The 22083-nt window shown below is 38.6% G+C and overlaps 6 protein-coding genes across 6 annotated transcripts; 3 read left to right on the top strand and 3 right to left on the bottom strand.

Moving 5' to 3' along the window:
* Positions 1–234: 234 nt before the first annotated feature.
* On the top strand, positions 235–1747 carry KVR01_001845 (uncharacterized protein). Its single transcript, XM_044789015.1, has one exon. The coding sequence runs from the start codon at positions 690–692 to the stop codon at positions 1368–1370; it is 681 nt and encodes a 226-aa protein (XP_044649800.1). The 5' UTR covers positions 235–689; the 3' UTR covers positions 1371–1747.
* A 392-nt stretch (positions 1748–2139) lies between these two features.
* Positions 2140–4322, bottom strand: KVR01_001487 (uncharacterized protein). The gene is made up of 5 exons (XM_044788561.1): positions 4027–4322; positions 3774–3943; positions 3020–3710; positions 2698–2926; positions 2140–2627 (listed from the first exon to the last, which is right to left on the bottom strand). Exons 1-5 carry the CDS (start codon positions 4232–4234, stop codon positions 2270–2272), a joined length of 1656 nt encoding a protein of 551 aa, XP_044649442.1. The 5' UTR covers positions 4235–4322; the 3' UTR covers positions 2140–2269.
* A 2281-nt stretch (positions 4323–6603) lies between these two features.
* On the bottom strand, positions 6604–8117 carry KVR01_001124 (uncharacterized protein; the record flags this gene model as incomplete). The annotated part of the gene is made up of 3 exons (XM_044792155.1): positions 6604–7434; positions 7494–7783; positions 8000–8117. 3 exons carry the CDS (start codon positions 8115–8117, stop codon positions 6604–6606), a joined length of 1239 nt encoding a protein of 412 aa, XP_044649079.1.
* Positions 8118–9000: 883 nt separating this feature from the next.
* KVR01_001482 (uncharacterized protein) lies at positions 9001–10389 on the top strand. Its single transcript, XM_044790086.1, has 5 exons — positions 9001–9175; positions 9237–9395; positions 9457–9563; positions 9630–9946; positions 10014–10389. Exons 1-5 carry the CDS (start codon positions 9134–9136, stop codon positions 10202–10204), a joined length of 816 nt encoding a protein of 271 aa, XP_044649437.1. The 5' UTR covers positions 9001–9133; the 3' UTR covers positions 10205–10389.
* KVR01_001258 (uncharacterized protein) lies at positions 10366–14199 on the bottom strand. The gene is made up of 2 exons (XM_044788939.1): positions 11755–14199; positions 10366–11691 (listed from the first exon to the last, which is right to left on the bottom strand). The coding sequence occupies exons 1-2, from the start codon at positions 11840–11842 to the stop codon at positions 10490–10492; spliced, it is 1290 nt and encodes a 429-aa protein (XP_044649213.1). The 5' UTR covers positions 11843–14199; the 3' UTR covers positions 10366–10489.
* On the top strand, positions 12391–13827 carry KVR01_001194 (tryptophan--tRNA ligase WRS1; the record flags this gene model as incomplete). Its single annotated transcript, XM_044786672.1, has 1 exon — positions 12391–13827. The coding sequence occupies one exon, from the start codon at positions 12391–12393 to the stop codon at positions 13825–13827; it is 1437 nt and encodes a 478-aa protein (XP_044649149.1).
* Positions 14200–22083: the final 7884 nt, after the last annotated feature.

The following is a 22083-nucleotide window of genomic DNA, read 5'->3' as shown; positions in this document are numbered from 1 at the left end:
TTAGTTGAGCAGCATGGCCCCCAGCCGGGCCCCCACCAAGCAGCACCAACACCCTAACAGGTCTTTCCTCAAGTGCCTCTCTTGCCAATCGGACCAGCTCTGGCCAGCTCCGACGGCCCTCTGCAGCCTGCCGACTCGTGTGACAATTCGCCTCTTTTGATTTGGCTGGCGGGCCAGGGCGTCCACCCCCCCCCTGCCGCAGAGGCAAAAACGCCCAAGCTCCCGCTACCCCAGATTGTCAGACTGTCAGTGCATCGTTCGATGCCATACCATCTCCGCAACTCTGCCTTCCCTCCTCGACTGACTTGACGACATCACCACCTCACAGCCGCAGCCGTCCCTGAAGCCCTTGCGTCTCGGCCTGAAACCTTATCTGCACTGGCCGACATCTAAGCTCTCCGGCTCCGGATGGAGCGAGCAGCCTCCGTTTGAATTGGCACCCGGAAGAAAAAGCCCAAATTCCTCGCCCCTCCCCACCTCCAGCTCTCTCACTCAGGCTTCACGTGCTGGACGACCTCACGACCTCACGACATCACGACTCCACGCCACAGGTTACACCTCGTGAGGGCGCCATCCTCAAACAGCAACCCTGTCTGACGTCGACAACGGGCTACGGACTCTTGGATCAACAACATCCGTCCCTCTCAATCCCTGCAGCTCTGCTCCAGCCTCGTGCCCCAACCGCCACAATGGTCCTCACCCACACCCAAAATCACACCTACGCTCATCCCTTCCCAACCGTCACCCTCGCCTACTTCCTGCGTTACTGCTCGCCGCAGGTCAATCCCTTCGCTGCACACGTCTTGAGTACCGACACCATCTCCAGCTATGTCGACCCAAACACCGGCCGGCTGCACACCACCCGTATCCACTTGAAGAAGTCCCGCATACCTTCTGCAATTGTCAAGCTTCTGCCAGCCTCCATCACTGGCGGCGGCGGCGACAAGAAATCTTATATTCTCGAGACCAGTGTCGTGGATATCAACAACGGGTGGATGAAGACGGAGAGCCGCAACCTAGACTTCGTGGGTGTGTTGTCCGTGGTCGAGAAGCAGGAGTATACGGCGCCTACCTTACCGGCCGCCAATACAACGAGCACTGATGTCGCAACAACCACCATATTCCGGTCGAGAGTGGGCGAGCGGATTCGGGAGCGCATTGGGCAAAAGACCGAGGAGGCCAATGCCCAAGGCGGCTGGCTGGCCAAGACTATTATCCAGCGCAGCATCGAGAATATCGCCAGCCGAAAGACCCAGGATCAACTAGGCAGGAGCCGCGAGGGCATGCGGGCTGTCCTGGAGCGCTTGCGTAACAACGGCGTCAAAGGCATTATGGATTTGACTCGCAGAGCCAGGGAAGAAGGCTTGTAAGCCGGCTTCCTCTGTTGGAGGAGCACAGTAAAAGACGCTAGGACATTGCTCCATCAAGTCGCGTCTGGAATTTTTCTATATACCATCACCAATCATTTCGAAGCATGGCGTTCTGTTTAGGTTGGCTCGTGACAGCCGGAGTCTCGGCCTCGGAGAAGATTGTGTTTGTGAGATACGGCCCGGGTGGCTGGCCGCAAATGTATGGACCACTCTCGCTTGAAGCTACGCTGGCATCTTGTCTGCAATTCATCCAGGTAGCACAGCAGGATAAGTTAGGGCTGTGCAATAGGAGAGGGAGGGAAGGCGCGAGGAAACAAGTGTTTGAGAAATGGCAATTAGGCGTCCCAAAAACATACATTTCCCCTCATTTCTGTTCATCTTGCATGCAGCCTATCCACCTTACCTTCCGTGTGATTCACCTGACCACTTGCTTGAACACTTCTCGGGACTTCCCATTTATGAAACATATTCATTTCTAGGATGTGTGGATGGGAAGTCTAATGTGAAATGTGCGATCCTTATTGTCTAAAACACAAGTGCTCTAGCATAGCACGCTGTGAAATGCTGCCACGGGTAAGTGCTCACTGATGCTTCGTCCTTCAGCCTGGTGGTGTTCTTACGATGACAGGCCTGCGACACCGGCAGTATCTGATCATCACACATCTATTCTCACTTTAGACTGGACATATCGACTTCTCCGCCAGGACTTGATTCAAGTGAAACAGTCTGTACGGAAAAGCGTCACTCGTTGGCTTGGGCAATGACGGTGTTACCGCTCACTGATTCTTCATTCAATGTCATGCTATTTCAAACGCTGGGTCTTGAGCGTTTGCCACTATATGAAGGCGCCACACACACTTTACATGTATGGGGATTGGAAACGAAACCACCTACCCCTCTCACAAGTAAATCCCGCCCTGGGCCGCCAGCTCTGAAGCAGACACCTGCGTCACGTTGGAGTCCGTGGTGAACGGATCTACAGAGTTCAGGCTGCTCACGCGCCCCAACAAGACCTCAAGCTGCCGGTACGCCGCCGTCGGCTGATACTGCGGGACCATGTGGCCGGAGAGCGCGATACTGACGTAGGTGAGCCCGCGTTCCGTATGGGTGGTGCCCATAACGCCAGCCGCAGCGACGGTGCTCAGTGAGACCTCGTCGTGGTACGGCACGTAGAAGGGGTCCTTGGGAGTGGTTTGGAAGCCCTGTGCTCCGCCCCAGGTCATGTTTTGGATAGCCAGGAGCGTCCCGTTTGCGATCCTTGTTTGGATATGGTCAGTCTTGAATCGTAGAGGAGAGAGTAAGTGCTTGGGTTAGGGCAGCCACGTACAAGACCATGTCCAGAACTCCATGACCAATGATCACGTTCTGTGTGCGCTCGATCACACCAGGCAGGACGGTAACCGAGGAAGGCAACGAAGAGTCACCACCGTCGACGAAAACGTCTCCGCTGGCACACTCTTCCCATATCATCTTCGGGGCGTTGATGGCCTCCTGCACATCGGTGCGGTTGAAATAGATCGAGGCACCTTCGGGTTGATACCCAAATGATCCAGGGACTACCGGTATATGCTTGTCAGTTGATTTGTTTCCCGGCAAAAGTAGAAGTATAGGCATTGGAGCCTTTGAGAACAGGACACAGCTGGTCTTACATCCTAAAACATCCCACAGCAAGGGGCAAGTAGTCTGGACAGCATATATATCAAAGCAAGGGTTCACAGCCATGACCGCGTCGTATATGTCTCCGTACAGCGCCTGGCATGACTGATTGTTGCTCCCAGGGAGGTCTTCCGGCGCGGGAAGGAGGCTCGGCGGAGGGAATGAGAGGAACTCGTTGCGGAAGTCGGCATACCCGCAGTCGGCATCGCGGGCTCGAATATCAGCCCAGAAGGTGTCATTGAAGGGGAAGACAGCTGCGGCAGACTCGACAAGTGGCAGGACCGTGACCCCACTCTGCAACTCATCATAGGCGATGCTTGGGTCGTAGATCATGATTCCGGAGACGTTGTAGTAGGTGGTGTCGTTGGCGTCCAGCATGGCGCTCGCGATGTAGGGCACAAACTGGCCGGCATAGCTCTCGCCGGTGATATAAACACTATAACCCTGCATGGCGAAGGTATCGACAAAGTTTTGGAACCAACTCATGAACTGCTTGGCGACGTCCTCCTCCGAGGTCGCCGTGGGGGTGCCTTGGGAGAAGCCCGTGCCGACAGGCTGCTCGACCCAGACCACGTTGGTGAGCTTATGCCAGCTCCAGGGATTGGCGACGGGCTTGTAGGTTCCATACTGCCACAAGAACGGGCCGTTTTCCTGCAAGAATCCCTCGAGGGACGAGCAACCGGGCTATTTCTGCATTAGCAACCTTGTTGGCTGTTTGGATCAGGAAACGCTGGGGCTTTGTCTCACTCCTCCGTTGAGCCAGATCAGAATCTCCTTCTCAGCTGCCGGGTTCTCGGAGGGGAAGAACCAGAAGAAGAGATTGTCACTGGAGTTGGTTGCCAGGGGAATGGAGCCGGCATAACTCTCGCCGACGTCGAAGTCGACATCTGGGATGGCAGACCCGTTGACCACGAATTCTGCAACAGAGACACAGGGTTAGCAAGGGACGTGAGGCCAAGAATTGTCAAGCTTTCAGAGTGGGTTCGCTGGGTTCGCTTACTTGAGGTCGTGTTAGTGAGGAATTGAGATCCGGCATTAGCGCGCTTGGCAGTTGCTTGGAATTCGCGCGGCATCAGCGGCGTGTCTGCCGCGATGCTGCGGCCCGACTTCTGGAGCCGGTCTGCGAGACCGCCGACATGACGAGTAGATCTCCCGGCCGCGGCGAGGCCGCCGAGGGCAAGGGCCGAAAACAGCTGGAGCAGGTGCATGTTGGGGGGCCGTCGTGGGGTAGAATGACGGTTGACAGAGGCACTTTGGGGACGAGAGACCTAGAGACACATCACGGGCGGTGGGAAGGACATGTTCAGGTTATATCAGGGGGACGGGGGTGCTACTGCGGACGCGCGTGAATTCCGAACCCTGACTTTGTCACTGCCTACTCTACTACTCCGTACTTGAGTAGGTTCCTATGACTACGTTGTAATTAATAGACCAATGGAGGGTGAAGATAAGCGGTGGTATTCAGAGCTTATCCCCTGATAAAAGACTTGAGAGAAGTGAATGTGGGTGTGGGGGTATGGAGCTCGGTAAGTCGCCCGATTCAAGAACCATACTGTCCCCATTGAAGACGCATCTGATGCTAATTCTATTGGAAAGTCGCCACGCCTGCAAAGACCTGTACTTCCCTCCTGCGTCCTGCAGAAGGAACGCAGGCGTGTGGTTGGAAATGGGAAATGGGACAGGAATTGAGGTGCCGCTGCCTATCCCTATGATCACTGCAGTGACCAAGACTACACAATGTGCGTGTTCAGCGCTTGTCATGTCGGTGATGAACGAGTCGGCCGTAACGATCAAAGAGGGGGGCGACGCCCCACAGGGTACGACGTTGGAAAATGACGATGCAATCATGCATGAACGGCGACGGGACCCACATCGAGTCTTGGCCCAATCCGGCAGGTGAATCAGAAACGAAAAGTGATGAACATGGATATGCTTGCAAAGTGTGTCATGATTTGCACTGGCAGACTGGTGAGCGATCAAGCCCGGCGGGATCCTGCTGAGAAGATGAGGAATACTTTTGCAGTTTAATAAAAGGAGGACGCATGGACAGGCACGCAGACACGTCACTGAGCCGGTCGTCCATCATGTGGGGGACGTTGAGGGAAGATCACTGGGAGCTCGGGATTAGTGAAGGGTTCAGCCAGGGATCAGAATTGTAACATCGGACGATGTTGATTGTGGATGAGTATGGGATGAGAATATATTTCCTATGAATAAACCCCCCGTGTTCTGCAACTCGCTGTTCGTATCATGACGGCAAAGCCACGCATTCATTTCCGGATAGAAGTTCCCAGCCTTGCTTTGCTGCACTCAACTCAAGCAGTCAACCACTTCTTCAGAAAGATGGTACACATTTGATATCAACATTTTATCCAGACACAATAGGGTATCCCATAGTCCATTATCCTAATATAAATCTCCCATACCGCTAGGTCTTCATTTGTGCTTCGGCTAGATAGATTCATACCTAGGTACCTATAACGAGGCACTCTCGGGACAGCTTCTACCTAAATTAGTTAAAAAACTAAATATATATAGTTTCACTTCTATTCTATATATATTTAAGAATATATATAGTATCTTTATATAATAGTAAGTACTTAAAATTTAATATTTAAAAAGAATATAATATTAATAATAATAATTATAATATAATAAATATTTATAACTTTAGTTTTATAATATATAAATAAAATTAAAAAGTATTATTTTAATAATAATATTAATTAAAATTATAAATAAAAATAGTTTATAATTTAATTATTATAAAAGTTATATAATAAAATTAAATCTTTAAAAATAATTATTATATAAATAAATTATATTAAAAGAAACTTAATTAAAATTATCCTTTATATATTATAATAAAACTTTTATTAAATAAATATATAAAGTTAATAATATAACCTTTATTTAAATATATAATTATTAATTTTAAAAGAACTTAAAATAAAAAATAATTTATAATATATTACTTTTAAAACTTTTATAATAAAGTATTAAAACTTTTAAAAAAGTTTTAAAATAATTTATAAAAGATAAAAAAGGGTATAATAAACTTATTCTCCTTTAAATTTATATTTTTATTATTAATAATTATTAACTCTTTAATAATATAAAAAAGTATAATAAAAATAAAGGAAAAAATAAATTTAAAGTTTCTTTTTAAAAGAATTATAAGGATATATATAAAGCTATTAAAGACTTTATATATAAGTTTTAGATTAGGGAAAAAATGAGTAGTTATATAGTGTAAAGGAAAAATATAGTGTGGCTAAAGCTAAACCAAATGTATAGTTCTTGCAGTCAATTCGTTTAAACGTATCTCGTCTATGTGATATCATCCAGAGGAGGAACTACAAGCTACGGGAGGCTATAGGGAACATTTGAAAGTAGTGTAAGCTAGCAGGCCTGATTAGGTAGTCAACCCCAACAGGATTGAGAGTGTGGCACTCCGCGCTGTCTTGCATGTTTATGACTGTGTGAATAGCCCGGAATCAAGATTCGCCACACAGATTCATCTCTCACTTCTCCGCAATTGTCCCAAAGTTAAACTTAGCAGTTGATCTTCACCCAGTCAGACGAGACTAGGCACGATGGCGCAGCGGCTGATGACAGCTGTGAGTTTGTTCCCATAGTTGATCTGCACGTCGGCAAGGTCGTCCTGAGCCCAAACAGCATGCAGCAATGCAGTAACATGGTTGAACGATCGCGATGTAACTCTCTTTTCTGTCCTCAATATGAGGTCCATGATGATCTTTCGTTGTCCGTCTGTCCGTGCTTCGCAACCCAGCACGAATATGGGGAATTGTCGCTCGCAGGCATCCATTTTGGAAAGTAGCATGAAGCCCTCATCAATGTCTCTCTGCGCCTGAGACTCTTGGTTGAGAAGATTGCTGCTTGCTCGATGAATATAAACAAGAGCAGCCAGCCTGTAAAGCTCTATTATGGTCATCATCTTTGCAGCTTCGTCAGGCTTGAGCAAGACTGGAACTGTTCTGATTCTCCAGTCGAGAGCCTTGAGAATGCTTTTGTGATCATCGATCGCTTGGCCCGGCATCAACTCACAGAACTCGGAGAGTAGTTCTGGAAGGGCGGAAGTTGAGGATGGTTGCTGGGATATGCAGCTTCGTTTTAGATCAATTTTCGGCAACTGTTCAACAAAGACCTGTGTGTATGAGCAGAGAAGTGTCCATGCGGACGTGGTATTTGAGGGCAGCACCATAGCCTCCCCATTCCAGTGTCGCAGAGTGAAGCGCATCATCACATCGTGATAATACACCCAGTCGAGCAGGACCGCCAAGTCCTCGTGCTCTTGTGGCTTCTCAAGAGAGGACGCACTGAGCAGCTGCTTCACACCGGCCAGGTAAACCGCCCATTGGCTTGAGGTGCATGAAGCTTGATGGACCTGACCCGGTGATCACATTAGCACCATCACAGATATCAGCAGCCGAGCTCAATACTGACCTCAAAAGAACACAGCAACATCCCCGTGGCAACATGTTGAATCACCAGTTCAAGGTCCAAGCTATTTTCCGCAACGGAAGCCGCTGCCAGAGCTTTTAGGCTCGATATTTTCAACTTCATCGCCTGTGATTGAACTCCGTGCCGATGAAGTGAGGACAAGGCCAAAAGCGAGTGGAGGACGGCGGTAGCAGAGCTTGAATTGTTTGAGCAAGCGGCACGCATGAGGACAGTCCCCAAAGCATCAGGACTGCGTCCGAAGCTGGTCAGGGACTGTGAGGCCGCGAACTGGACTATGGTTGATCAGTCTGACCATGCGCCCCGAAAGAAGCAAAAATGTGGGTGGACGCACAATAGTGGAAAAGATCCCCGTCGCTTGCGGACATTTCGGATGGATTCCATGACAAGGGGACTGGGATGATCAGACGGGGTAATTGCTCTAGAAAGTACAGTCAGAAGCTGTCCCTTCTAGATCAACTGTCTCTGTGGCGACTCTGGGGTTGGCTTACCTTCTCGGGACGAAGCTGTCAGGTAATGATGCATCTCGATGTCCCAGGCATTAGTGTGGATTATGCTCGCTGCAGAAATCCGGTGAACTGGGCTCCGGACTGACAGCTTGGCGACCATGGCACGTCGGCCGTCCCCTGCGCGTGGCCATGATAGTCGGAGACCATATCCCTGGCACACACGCTTCGACCGGGAGCACTGGGAGCATGTGGGAACAGCTCTATCGCACAGAATGCGGCGCTCTGTCATCGGCATCATTAGTGTCGTCTTCCATCTGATTCCATGGTCAAGTGCAACCGGAACTGACCTCTACAGGTACCACAGCTTCTCTTCGCAGCCGTCATTTTGGACTCCTGTCCGAGAAACTGCTTGTGGTGTGTCTTGTTGTCTTGTTGTCTTGTTTACCTGGGTATGGAGCTTCACAAGGACAACTTACTGAATTCGCGGAAAGTTGCCCACACTACTCAGCTTCAAAGTGAATACATATAATTCAAAGTTGTAGAAGTGATTGATAATCCACGACGTGATTACCCTCGTGTGGGACTAGCGAGGATGCTTACCAACCCACACCGCGCCTACCTAGGTTCTATAGAGGCTGGCTGCATCCTGTGGATAAGCTCTGGGCTCCATAGTCTGGCAAGTTTGCGCGGCCCTGGTCAATTCAGTCTGACCACATGCATACAGGTCAGAAGTTTGGGGTTCAGCCCACATGGACGTACATACGTATGTACGGCAGCAATCGGCCCACAGATGCACAGATGTACGTCAAGCCAAGATACGGGCTTCAGGCAACTATTCGCGAATTTGTTTGTGTGACTGAAAATAATCGTGTTTCGCATCTCCACCTCCGCTGCTTGATTAAGAAGAGTCATCTTTGGAATGACTAATTTGAAGGTGCAGAATATGTTCAGTAATACATCTCCAAACCATAGAGGCTCAGAAACAATGATGGGCCACAAAGTATATATATCATCGTGTTGTGCCGCCTATGGCCATGTTTGTGATCAAGCAATCCAGACATCTCACCAGCACCCTTCTACCACTATCATACAAGCTACAGCTAGATTACCGAGGCTTTCATCATATTCCAGATTCAGCAGATCATTTATCAGCGAAGCCCCGTTCTTCTATACATCATGGCCACATATGTGATCACAGGCGTTTCTAGGGGTCTTGGTGTGAGTTCTCGCAAGAAAACCCGGCATGAGATTTGAATTCTGTCTAAAGGTTTCATAACAGTGGGAGTTCCTCAACCAGATTTCGAGCAACTATGACAACACTGTCATTGGAATTGTGCGAAACAAGCCGCAAACCGACAAGAGGATCGAGGAAGAGCTAAATGGGCGGTCGAACATCACCATTCTCGAGGCTGATCTGACCAATCCTGACTCCATAAAGGTAAGAGAAATCGCCTGTTCAATGGTGGCTTATTAAACACAGCTGCTGAGTAAAGTATTAGAAAGCTGCTGAAAGCTCCGTCACGGCGACTGGGGGGAAGGTCGACTATCTAATCGCCAATGCTGGCTTCGTCCCCCAGGAGCGCATGTTCGACGGTCTTGACGTCCGGTACGCTCTATCACAACAGAAATTCCATCTTCAGGAAAGGACATACTAACCTCCGTCTCTACCCAGTGGGGAGAAGCCCGCGGAGCTCGAAGAGGAGCTTTCCAAGCTGATCCAGACCAATGTCACCGGCAACATCCACCTGTTTAACAGCTTCATGCCGCAGGTACTTAGGGGCAAGGTGAAGAAGGTTGTGACCATTTCCAGTGGAATGGGTGATCCGGAGTTCATCAAGGATTACGATATCTCGGAGAGCCCTCTTTATTCCATCAGCAAGGCGGCCATGAACATGGTGACGGCCAAGTTCAGTGCCCTTTATAAGAAGGACGGCGTGCTCTTCTTGAGCATCTGTCCCGGTATGGTTGAGGTCGGACATTTCGATAAGAGTAAGCCGCACGTTGACAGCCTGCTGCAGTGATCCGGCAATGCAAGCTAACCATGTCCTCCTCATAGTGACCCCGGAGCAGCTGAGTGGCTTGGAGAAGATGGCGGCCAAGTTCAAGAGATACAACCCGGACTTCACGGGCCCCGATACCCCACCGGACTCTATCAAGGCTGTCATGTCCGTCGTCGACAATTCCAGCATTGAGAACGGGCAAGCTGGTGATTTCCTGTCACACTTTGGGACGAAGAGGTGGGTGTGAGTTCGTCATGGCTTTCGCTCGAGTTCTGGTTAGGACTGGAGCCAGTGAGAAGGGATGGGGGTAAATGGTGTTCTACTGTTCTGCCGTGGTCGCATTCTCACTTGTACTCGTTCTTGAATTTAAGTCCAGATATATCGGTTTGATCATACCTGACAAGAGTCCTGGTTGAAACATTAGCCCATGAGACGGGTCATTGTAAGGCTGTGCATTTCTGGCCCTCGCGAGGACTGAGGTATCATCTATGTGTATGGGATCAATATAATACAGGATTATTAACGAGCCTATTTATTTCCTTTTTGCCAGTTTCTTGGCCGCCAACGCGAGAGCAACTTCCTCCTCCTCGATGACGGCCTCGATGTCCCTGGCCAGCCGCCATTCCTTCACGCTGTCCAGGATCCTATCAAAGGTCCTGCCGCCCTCAAGCACGTCTGGGAGGTTGTTGACATCTAAGCCACTCCTGTGGTCCGAACAGCGGTCCTGGCTGTAGTTGTATGTCCGGATCTTGTCGCCGCGCGTGATCTTGTCCTTGGAAAGGACGCTGTCCCTCAAGCTCTTCGCCTCCTCCTCCCTGGCCTCGCGCCTTGCGATGGCTATCCTCGACCGTAGAATCTTCCACGCGGCATCCCTATTGGCCTGCTGCGACCGCTGGTCCTGCATGCTCACTTGGATGCCGGTTGGGGTATGAGTCAGGCGGATGGCCGACTCGGTCTTGTTGACGTGCTGGCCGCCAGCCCCTCTCGCCCTCATGGTTTCGGTTCGGACCTCGCCCGGGTCGATGTAGAAATCGCTTTCCGGGTTGTTATAGTCCGTGGCACCGGCGCCAGTCTCGGGGAACGATGGTAGGACCCAGACGGCTACCGCGCTCGTATGCGTGCGGCCTTTGCTCTCCGTGACGGGTACACGCTGAACCCGGTGGATTCCCGCCTCGGTGCGGAACAGGTCGTACGCGCCCATGTCCTGGATCTCCAGGACGGCCTCTTGGAGGGGCAGCTCTCCGTCGGAGCCCTTGACGTCACCGGCCCCTTCTGCCGTGTCGTACTTGACAACCTTGGCACGGAAGCCCTTGCGCTGGCAGTAGAGCTGGTACATTTTGAACAGAGAGTCGGTAAAGAAGCGCCCCTCAACGCCGCCAGGGCCGGGCCGGAACTCGAGGATGCAGGGCAAGTCCGCGTAGGGGTCCTTGGGAGTGAGGCTCGCCGAGAGCTTGTGCCCAAGCTTGCCCAGCTGCTCGTGGGTCGTACCGAGTTCATCATGCGCCATCTCACGTATCTCGGCGTCTTTGGACTGAAGGAGGCCCCTCAGCTCGGACAGAGAAGACTGCGCCGCCTCCCATTCTTTCAGGGCAGAGGCGACACCGGCTATCTCGCCGGCACGCTTGGCGATCTTGGGGTCGAAGGAGTCGGCGAGCTGCTGGCTGAGCTGGCCATGCTCGACAGCGAGCTTGCGGGCGCGCTCGAGGAGGACGGCTGGGAGGGCATATGGGGAGTCTGCACGAGCAGGCTGTTAGATGCTGTCCAACATGGGCGCTTGGCGAAGCTGCTGCAGCGTACCTGTACTAGCCCTCCTCAGGAATTGACGCGATACCGAGGGCGTTTGCGACCTCAGACAGCGCAGAGATACCCATGATGCTGCCAACATAGTCTCACATCAGTAGATATGTCGAGGATGGACAGGTGGTACCGCCAGCCAGCCAGAGCTTTGCAGATCGAAAAAAGTATTGCCTGCCGCCGAGGAATGATCATGACTGATCCCGCCACCCCACGGGCGTGGGCTGATTGATGATGGTCAACCAGTTGCTCCCAATCGAACCTCTCTTGCCAATAAAATGCCGAGGTGCTTTGCCTGTGAGCGAAAAGAGTCATAATCATGCCTCAGAGAAGCAGTTTATCAGAGGAGCAGCGTCGCAGTCATGGCGATCAATGGGGCGTTGTTGACTCATTATTGCCAGCGTAGTTGAATGGCTTTGACCAGGGACGGAGGGGAGGTTGCCCCGCCAAACTGCCTTCCATATTGACCCCTCCAACCTTTTGACACTCTGACATTGGTCCTGTCCACGAGCACCCTCCGCCTGTGCACCCTCTCCTGCGGTGGCCGCCTCCTCAACCGGAACAGTGGGCCTGCGACATCCCACAACAGAGCTCCCTACTACCACGTCCTGAGGCCATCCTCATCACGCTCGTCCCAGCATGAGCGTCAACAACGCCGAGGCTCTGTCCGAGTCTCCTGTTCCAGCCCACACCGGCAAGCAGTCGGTGGACCCCTACAATGTGCAGGGGGAGATCGACGAGCACGGAAATGTCAAGGCGATCGATTACAACAAGTTGACCGAGGAGTTTGGGACCAAGCTCATCGACCAGGCGCTGCTGGACCGATTCGAGCGGGCAACGGGCCAGAAGCCACATCGCTTCATGCGCCGAGGCATCGTCTTTAGCCACCGAGACCTCGAGGTCATCCTCGACCGCTACGAGAAGGGAGAGCCCTTTTACCTGTACACTGGCCGCGGTCCAAGTTCCGACAGCATGCACATTGGCCATACCATCCCCTTTGCCTTCACAAAGTGGCTGTCCGATGTGTTCGACGTCCCGCTGGTCATCATGTTGACGGACGACGAGAAGTTCCTGTTCAGCGAGAAGAGAACAATCAAGGAGGTCAAGGAGTACGCCCTGCAGAACGCCAAGGACATCATTGCATGCGGCTTCGACCCAAAGAAGACCTTCATCTTCTCCGACTACAAATACATGGGCGGCGCCTTCTGGGAGAACGTGACCCAGGTGGCCAAGCTCATCACCTGGAACCAGAGCAAGGCCATCTTCGGTGGCGATGGCAGCACCAATGTCGGCAGGGCCTTCTTTGGCGCCGTCCAGGGCTCGACGGCATTTGCCTCGACCTTCCCTCACATCTTTGGCGACAACGCCGAGCTCACCAACAAGATCCCGTGCCTCATCCCGTGCGCCATCGACCAGGACCCGTACTTCCGCATGACCAGGGATGTTGCGGCTCGCCTTCACTGGGCCAAGCCTTGCATGATCCACGCGCGGTTCCTCGACGCCTTGCAGGGCCCAGGCTCCAAGATGTCTGCATCCATCGATTCTTCTGCCATCTTCATGAAGGACACGCCCAACCAGATCAAGACCAAGATCAACAAGTACGCCTTCAGCGGTGGCAGGGAGACCGTGGAGGAGCACCGGGAGAAGGGCGGACAGCCCGAGGTTGACGTCAGCTACCAGTACCTAAAGTACTTTATGGAGGACGACGAGGAGCTGAAGAAGGTGCACGACTCGTACAAGAAGGGCGAGATGCTGACGGGCGAGCTTAAGGCGCTGTGCATCAAGCACCTGCAAGACTACGTCAAGGAGTTCCAGGAGAACAGGGCAAAGGTGACGGACGAGGTCCGCGATACCTTCATGGCCTTGAGGCCACTCGAGTGCAAGGGCAATCCCAAGGCCCCAATTGAGATTCCCATCCGGGCCAAGGCGGCGGCGGGCTTCGACGGGGCCGGTGGGGAGGGTGCTGGGGATGGGAAGCTGACCAAGAACCAGCAGAAGAAGCTCGAGAAGCAAAGGCTGATAGAGGAAAAAAAGGCGGCCAAGGCCAGGGACAAGGAGGCCGCCACGAAAGAGTAGATGGCAGGAATCAAGTGGATCCAAAGCCGCCGCATGCCGGGCATCCATCCTGCTGTCAGTTCAGGCAACCTGGGTTCATTTGCTGGGGCCTATCGCAAGCAAGCTAGCACCACAGCCGAGGGGGGAGCTCTGTTACGTAGTAGATACCAAGGAACCATTGTCCTAGTCTCCCAGACTTGTCCCGACGTGGGCTGCCTTGTGTCTGGTGGAAAGTGGTCTCGTCGCGGACGGGGCATGCGGACCGTCCCGGGTTCCATTGTGAGGCCATCACTCCCGTGGGTCCATGCACATCTCACCGTCAAAGTAAAAAGACAAAAGGAAAAAGAAAAAAAGAGAGAGACAAATATATACAGAGGCAGTATACGGATACAAGATTGGCAACGACCAGCGAGTCTGCTGCCTTCCCAGTCCCATGTCGTCCCATGTCCGCGTCGCCCAATCGAGGTGTATATAGTTAGTTACCCGAGATGCCCCCAGCCCCCAAGCCCCCCCCCCAGTCATAGGGACGAGACGAAACCCGCCCCAGTTGGCCAATCGTAACCGGGGGAGTGCGGCGCCCGGCTTGGTGGTTGCCGGTTCGGGCTGCCGGTGCTCCACATGTCTTCTGTCGTCTAAGCTTCCTTCCGAGCGAAACCCGCTGGGCGCCGATGTAGCTCTCTCCCTCCCTGCTCGCCCCTCGGATGGGCATGCTTGGCTAGCCACCGACTCCCGGCCCTGCACTGGGGCATCCAGGGAGGGGTCGAGGAACCATGCCTCTCTTTACCTGAGCCATGAGCCGTTGAATGACTAGGTGGAGTCCGCTAGGAATGCGGACTGGGAACCTTACTATTAGGTTACTTGAGTAGCTTTCTTTATCCGAAGGCGAGTACAAAGCCCGCGGCACCCTCTCGAGGCAGATGTTTTCTTCGGCCACCACACCATACAATCTTTTGTTGTCTACCTAGGTACATACTCGGGCTGCTGGTCCTGTCGTCGTGGAAGGCCTGCGTCTACTCAGTCGCGGTATTCTTACTCTCTGGCACCCACCTGCATATTCCCAGACTACTACACATTCGGGGCCGGTGACGTCCAGCACAAATTCATTACAAGAAGTCGGGTTCGCTTCGCCAAAATTTACTACTACAACCCTCTATAAGCTTTAGGGAGTAGTAAATTTTATCTAACTTCTTAATTTATAGGTTATAAGAATTAATACTATTATTAGGGGGCTTTTTAAGGTTATTTAGACTTTAAATAAAATAAATTAGAGATAAAGTATAAAATAAAGTAGCCTTAAACTCTATAAGGGATTACTTTAAGTAGAAGAAGTTTTTAATTAAAATTATAATATACTTTATAAGGTATATTAATAATTTAAATAAAAGTTAAAAAGAAAGGAGAAAAGAATTTAATTATTTAATTATTAAAAGAAAGAATTATTATTTATTACTTAATATATTTATTATAAAAGTTTTTAATAATAAACTTTAATAATATAGTATAATAATATAATTTAAAATATTATAATAATTAATATTATAATTTTAATTATTAAATATAAAAAAGAATTATTAAATATCTTTTTTATAAATAAAGGTTTTAATATATCTTCTATTTAAGTTATCTTTTTTAGTTTTTTATAAAATAGTTTAATTAAAATAAAAGCTTATTTTTATAAAATAGGTAATTAATTAGAGATATTTAAATAGATTAAAAATAGTTAGAGATATTTTTAAAATAAATTAAAATATTTAAAAAATAGATTAAAAGATAATTAGAGAAATAACTTATAAGTTAACCTTTAAATAGCTTTTTTATAAAAATATATTATTTATAATATAAATTAAGATATTTAAAAAGATAAATAAAGAAATAATTAAAAAATAATTTATAAATTAACCTTTAAGGAGTAAAAACTAAGAAATAATTAGAGTAATAACTTATTAATTAAAATAATAACTTATTAGTTAAAAATAATTAGTTAGTTAAAAATAACTTATAAACTAACCTTTAAATAGTTTTTTATAAAAGTATATTCTTTATAAAATAAATAATAAAATATAGGTAAAAGATTAAATAATAATTAATAAATAAATAATAATTATAAAAGATTAAAAGTATATAGGTATAAATATAATTAATATTTTTTAATATTTTAGTTTATAAGTTTTAAAAATAATACTTTAATTTATTATTATTTATTTATATTTTATAAATTATAAGTATTAATTAGGCTTATAATTTATAAAATATAAATAAAATTAATATATATAAATTAAATATTTTAACTTTAAATAAAGTAATTATTTTATAAATTATTTTAAACTTTATTATAAAATTAATTATTTTTAAATTAATTTAATTTTTATATTTTATTATTTAATAGATATAATTTCTTATACCTCTTTTTATAATCCTTATAGTCTTTATACTCTTTATAGTCTTTATAGTTTTTATAATTCTTATAGTTTTTATTATATATTATTATAAAGTTATTTTTATTTTTATATAGTTTTAATTCTTATAACCTTTATAGTTTATAACTTTTATTATATATTATTATAAAGTTATTTTTATTTTTATAAAATTTTAAAATTAATAGTTAACTTATATATTAAGTAAGATTTATTATAAAAGTTTAAATTTTAAAAATAATTTCTTAAGGTTAATTTAAATTTAAACTTTTATTTTTTATTTTAAAATAATATAACTACTATCTTTACTATAATATTATTAAATAAAGGTATATATTAAAATTATAAGTATTATTAAAGGTATTTAATTTATATACTTTAAGTTAACTTATTAATTTAATAAGTTAGGATAAATATATTATTTTTTATATAAATATTTTAATTTTAATAAGTTTTTAAGTTTATAATTATTAATTTAAGTATTTAAGCTTTTATTATTAAATATATATATAAGTTTATACTCTTATTATTTATTAATATATAAATAAATAAAAATATTTTAATTTTAAATTATAAATTTAAATTTAAATTTAAATTTAAATTTAAATATAGTTATAATTTTAAATACTATATAGTATAGTATAATATATATTAATATATAAATATAGTATAAATTATTAAATAAAGTTTTAAGTAAGTATACTTATTAAATAAAAGTATTAATTTATTATATATTAGATATTTAAGTATATTTAAATAGTATTATAATTAATTATTTTTTTTTAGTAATATAAGTACTATAATTATAAAATCTAGCTAAGGATATTTAAGAAATATAAGTTAGTAATTTAAATATTTATATAATAATAAATAATATATATACTTTTAATCTTATTAATATAAGCTATTAGTTTAAACTTTAACTATAAAATTTACCCTTAAAAGGAATTTAAAGTTAATTATAAGTTTATTATATAGTTTATAAATTATTAAATATAAGTTATTTATAAAATATAAATTTAAACTTTTATTAATTTATTTTATTATAACTTTATATTATTTTATTCTTATTAATCTTTTAATTATTATTTTATATTTTTAATTAATAAATATAATTATTTTATTTATTAAATAATTTAATAATTATAATAGTATTATAAAATAAGTTTTATTTTAATAAGTTTAAATAAATATATATATTAAAGTAAGTAACTATAATAAAGTTATTATAAATTTTATTATAAAATAAATAACTTTTATATTAATTTAATTAAAGCTATTACTTACTATATTTAATATAATTAGTATAATATAATAGGTTTTAATATAAAATTATTAGATTTTTAAGGTTTTAAATAATTATAATTAAATTTATAAAGGTTTATTATAAACCCTACTTAGCGCCTTATAAGATACATACCTAAATTATTAGTATACTTTATAAAATATAGGTTTATATATATATAAATATTATATACCTTAATAGGGTCTATTAGCTATTATATAAAGGGCTTTAGGTAAGCTTTAAGGTATAAATATAGCTTTAAAGTATTAATAGCTTTAAGGTGTTAATAGCTTTAAGGTATTATTTAGGTAATTAATTAAAATTTACGTTTAAAGAAATATAAAGTTAATTAAAGTATATACTTTTTTAAATATAAATATAAACTATTTTAAATTAAAATAAAGTTATAGTTTATAACTTATTATTTTAAATCTTATTTATAAAACTAATATTATATTATATTATATTATATTATATTATAACTTTTATAAACATTAAAAACTTTTATTTAAACTTTTATTATCTTTTTTACTTTAAAATAAAGAGTTAAATATACTTATTATTTCTTACTTATTTATATATTTTAATATATTATTATTATTTAAAAATATAGTTATTATAGCTCTTAATAGTATATATAAGTCTTACCCTTATATATATATTATAAAATACTATTAATATATTTATAAAGTTTTAAATAGTTTAAAATATTATTTAAGTTACTATATTTAAAGTATAATAAGTTTATTTTAATAATATATTATTTAATAATATAAGTATTAAATATATTTAAAATCTATTTATTATTTATTTTTAATAGTTAGTTTATTTTATTAAATAAATATATATAGGTTTTTAAGTTTAAAATCTTATTATAGTTATAATTTAAATTATTAGTTATATTAAGGTATTTTTATATTAAAAGTATACTAATAGTTATAATTTATAATTAAATTATATAATTAACTCTATTATAATTAATTTTTATATAAAATCTTTATATTTTATTATATTAATTATATATATAATTATAAGTTTACTAATTACTAGTAGTCTATTAGTTTAATTTTTATTTTAATAGGTTTTATTATTTAAATAATATATTTTCCTAGCCCTTTAATTTCTAGCCTTATAGTAATCCTTTTTCCTTTTTTCTTTTTTCCTACTCCCCTTCTCCTTCTATATTAATATTTATTTAATTATAAAAAAGTACTTTTAAAAGGCCTTAAATATATTAATATTAATAAAATTTATTTAATTTAAATATTTTTAAATTATATTTTTATAACTTATAATAAAGTTAAGGTTTATAAAAGTTAAGATTTTATAAAAGGATTCTTTTAATAATATTAAAATAAATAATATAAAGGTTAATAAGTTTAAATTTTTAAGTTTATTAAGTAAACTCTTTTATTTAAAGAAATTACTTTATTAATAATTTTTATTAATATAGGTATAGCACTATTATTCTCCCTTTTAATAGGTATAAACTTAAGTTTAAAGGTTTTAAAAGAAAAGTTAAAAATAAACCTTTAGAGTAATATTTAAAAGTAATATAATTATTTTTATATAAATAGAGTTAATAAAATTATACTTAAATAGTTAAAATCTTAACTCTTTTATTTAAAAGTATTTATTATTATTTCTTTTAATAAGTTTTAATAAAAAGTTTATTAATTTAAATAATATTAATAAATAAAGTCTCTATTAAATATAAATTTAATTAAATAAGGCTTTTAATATTTTATTAATAATAATTTAAGTAAATTCTTTAATTAAAATATATAATATAAATAGTAATAGCTTTATAGTTAATATATATAATATATTATATTATTTTTTTAATTACTTTATAATTAATATATATAGTATATTATATTATTCTTTTAATAATAGTTAATATTTAATATTTAATAATTTAATTAAAAGACTCTATTCTTAATTTATTAAATAGTAGTTTATTATATTATTTTATTTATAGAGTATATAAGAATTAAGGCCCTAAAAGTTAAAATTATATTTATATATAATAAGATCTATCTACTATTAATATTTTATTAAATAATTTTATATATAAAATATATTATAAACTATAAATTATATATAATATTAATATATTAAAATATATTAATAACTATTTTTATTAGTTTTATATAAATTATAAATATAGTTATACTTTAACTTTATTATAAGTATAAAAGGGTTAAAGTTTTAAAAGGGTATTATATAAAGCTTTATTAAGTTATTAAAATATATATAATTATATAAAAACTTTTAAATACTTTTATATTTTATAAAGTATATATATAATATATTATCTATATTTTATAAAATATAAAAGTAAGAATATATTAGATATATATTATTATTATTATATATAATTATAATATATTTATTAATTTTATTTAAATTATTTATTATAATAACTTTAATAAATATTAATATATTTATTAAACTCCTTAAATTAAAAGTAAATAAATATAAAGATCTTATTATATAAAATATACCTTTTAAAATCTATTTATATTTTTATATAAAGTACTTTATATTATTTATAAACTTTTAAAATTAAGTTAGTTAATAATAGTTATAGTAAAGGTTACTTTAATACTTTATTTACTAGTTAAATATATATAATAAAGTAAGTTTAATTAATTTTATATTATTAATACTATTTATAAAGTAAAGAGATACTTTATTTAATAGTAATAATAGTTATTTAATATTAATTTAATGTTTATAATTATTTATATACTACTTTTAATTATATTTTCTTTATTTATAAGTTATTAAAAAAATATAATATTAAATATAATATTATTAAGGTATTTAATTTAAAATATAATAATATATATAAACTTAAATATAAAGTTTTATTAAAAATATTAAGTATTATTAAGTTTAATATTATACTTTAAGACTTATATATTATAATAGTATAAGCTATTATATATAAAAACTATATTTAAATATAGAATATAATACCTTTTAAGAAATTATATTATATTATAAATATAAATATAATATTATAAAATTTCCTTTTAATTTAAAAATAAAATAGTTTAATATAGCTATTTATATTAAAAGAATAATAAATAATAATATTAACTATAAATCTTCTATACTTAAATATTATTTAATATTAAAAATATATTTAATAGTATTATTAATAAGGTTAATAATAATTTATAAGTTCTTTATTAGTATAAATTAATAGCTAATATAAATAAAAGTATTATATAAAGATTATTAACCTTACTTATTTTTACCTCCTTTATACTACTTTTATTATTTATAACTTTAATACTTATTATAATTAAATCTAACCTTTTAAAATAATTTTATTATATTTAATTATTTAAGTTTATATAAGATAAATATAAATAAAGCGCTTAAAGCTTTATATTTTAAATAAAGTTAAGACTAATTAAATATATAAAGTAAATATTTACTATTATAGTTACTTATATATATTATTTTAAAGTATTTTAAAGGTTTTATAAAAGAGTGTTTAATTATTATTAACTTAATAAAATACCTATTTTAACTTAATTATTAAGCTAAACTTTAAATATACTATATAGCTTTATATATCCTTTAAGGATTTTAATAGGCTAATTAATATAAAAATAATTATTATAATATTAAAAGTAATTAAAAAATCTTTAATAAGTATAATATTATACTTATTAAAGAATAATAAGCTTTTAAAAATTTAATATATATAATAGTTAATATAACTTAATATTTTATAATTAATTATTAATTTTTATTAATAATAAAATACTTTATATATTTAAGTTAATTATAAATATTTATAATCTTATTAATATTTAATTTAAGAAAGATAAATAACTTTAAAATTAACATTTAAAATAAATTATAAATAATTTAACTTTTAATTATATTTATAATAATATTAATAGATATTATAGTTTTAAAACCTTTTTATATATTTCTTATAAAGGAAAGATAATAAACTTTTTTAAATATTATTTTTAAAGTAAATAACTTATTTATATTATTATAATTATTAACTTTAAATAATAATTATATTATTTTATTTTATTTAATATTATATTTATAATACTTTATATTAAAAGTTAACTTTTAATAACTTATAATAATATTATATAATAAATATTAATTTAAGTTTAATTAGACTTATAATTTATAAGGTATAAAGTTAGTTAAAATATATACTTTATTAAATATTAAGCTAACTAATATATTATTAAACTTTATATTTTTTAAAACTAATATTATATATTATATAGTTTATTATATTATTTAATATAAGGGCTTTAATTATATTTTAAATTAATAATATAGTTTTTAAATAGGTTAATATTTTTAATTTTTAACTTTTAGTTTAATAGTTAGATAGTAAGGTATTTTACTTTAAATTATTAAAGCACTTTATTTTAACTTTAAGTTTCTTCTTAAACCCCTTATTTTTAAATTAAATAAAATATATTTATAATAGTTATTACTATATATATCCTATATTCTATTAGATAATAAGTATATATATTAATAAATATATTAAATTAATTATTATTAATAACTTTAAATTTA

Source organism: Diaporthe batatas, assembly GCF_019321695.1.
Source record: "Diaporthe batatas strain CRI 302-4 chromosome Unknown Contig00002, whole genome shotgun sequence".
In the NCBI taxonomy this organism is placed as follows: Eukaryota; Fungi; Ascomycota; class Sordariomycetes; order Diaporthales; family Diaporthaceae; genus Diaporthe; species Diaporthe batatas.
Note: the sequence above shows the minus strand (reverse complement) of the source record. Positions and strands in the feature narration are given on the sequence as shown.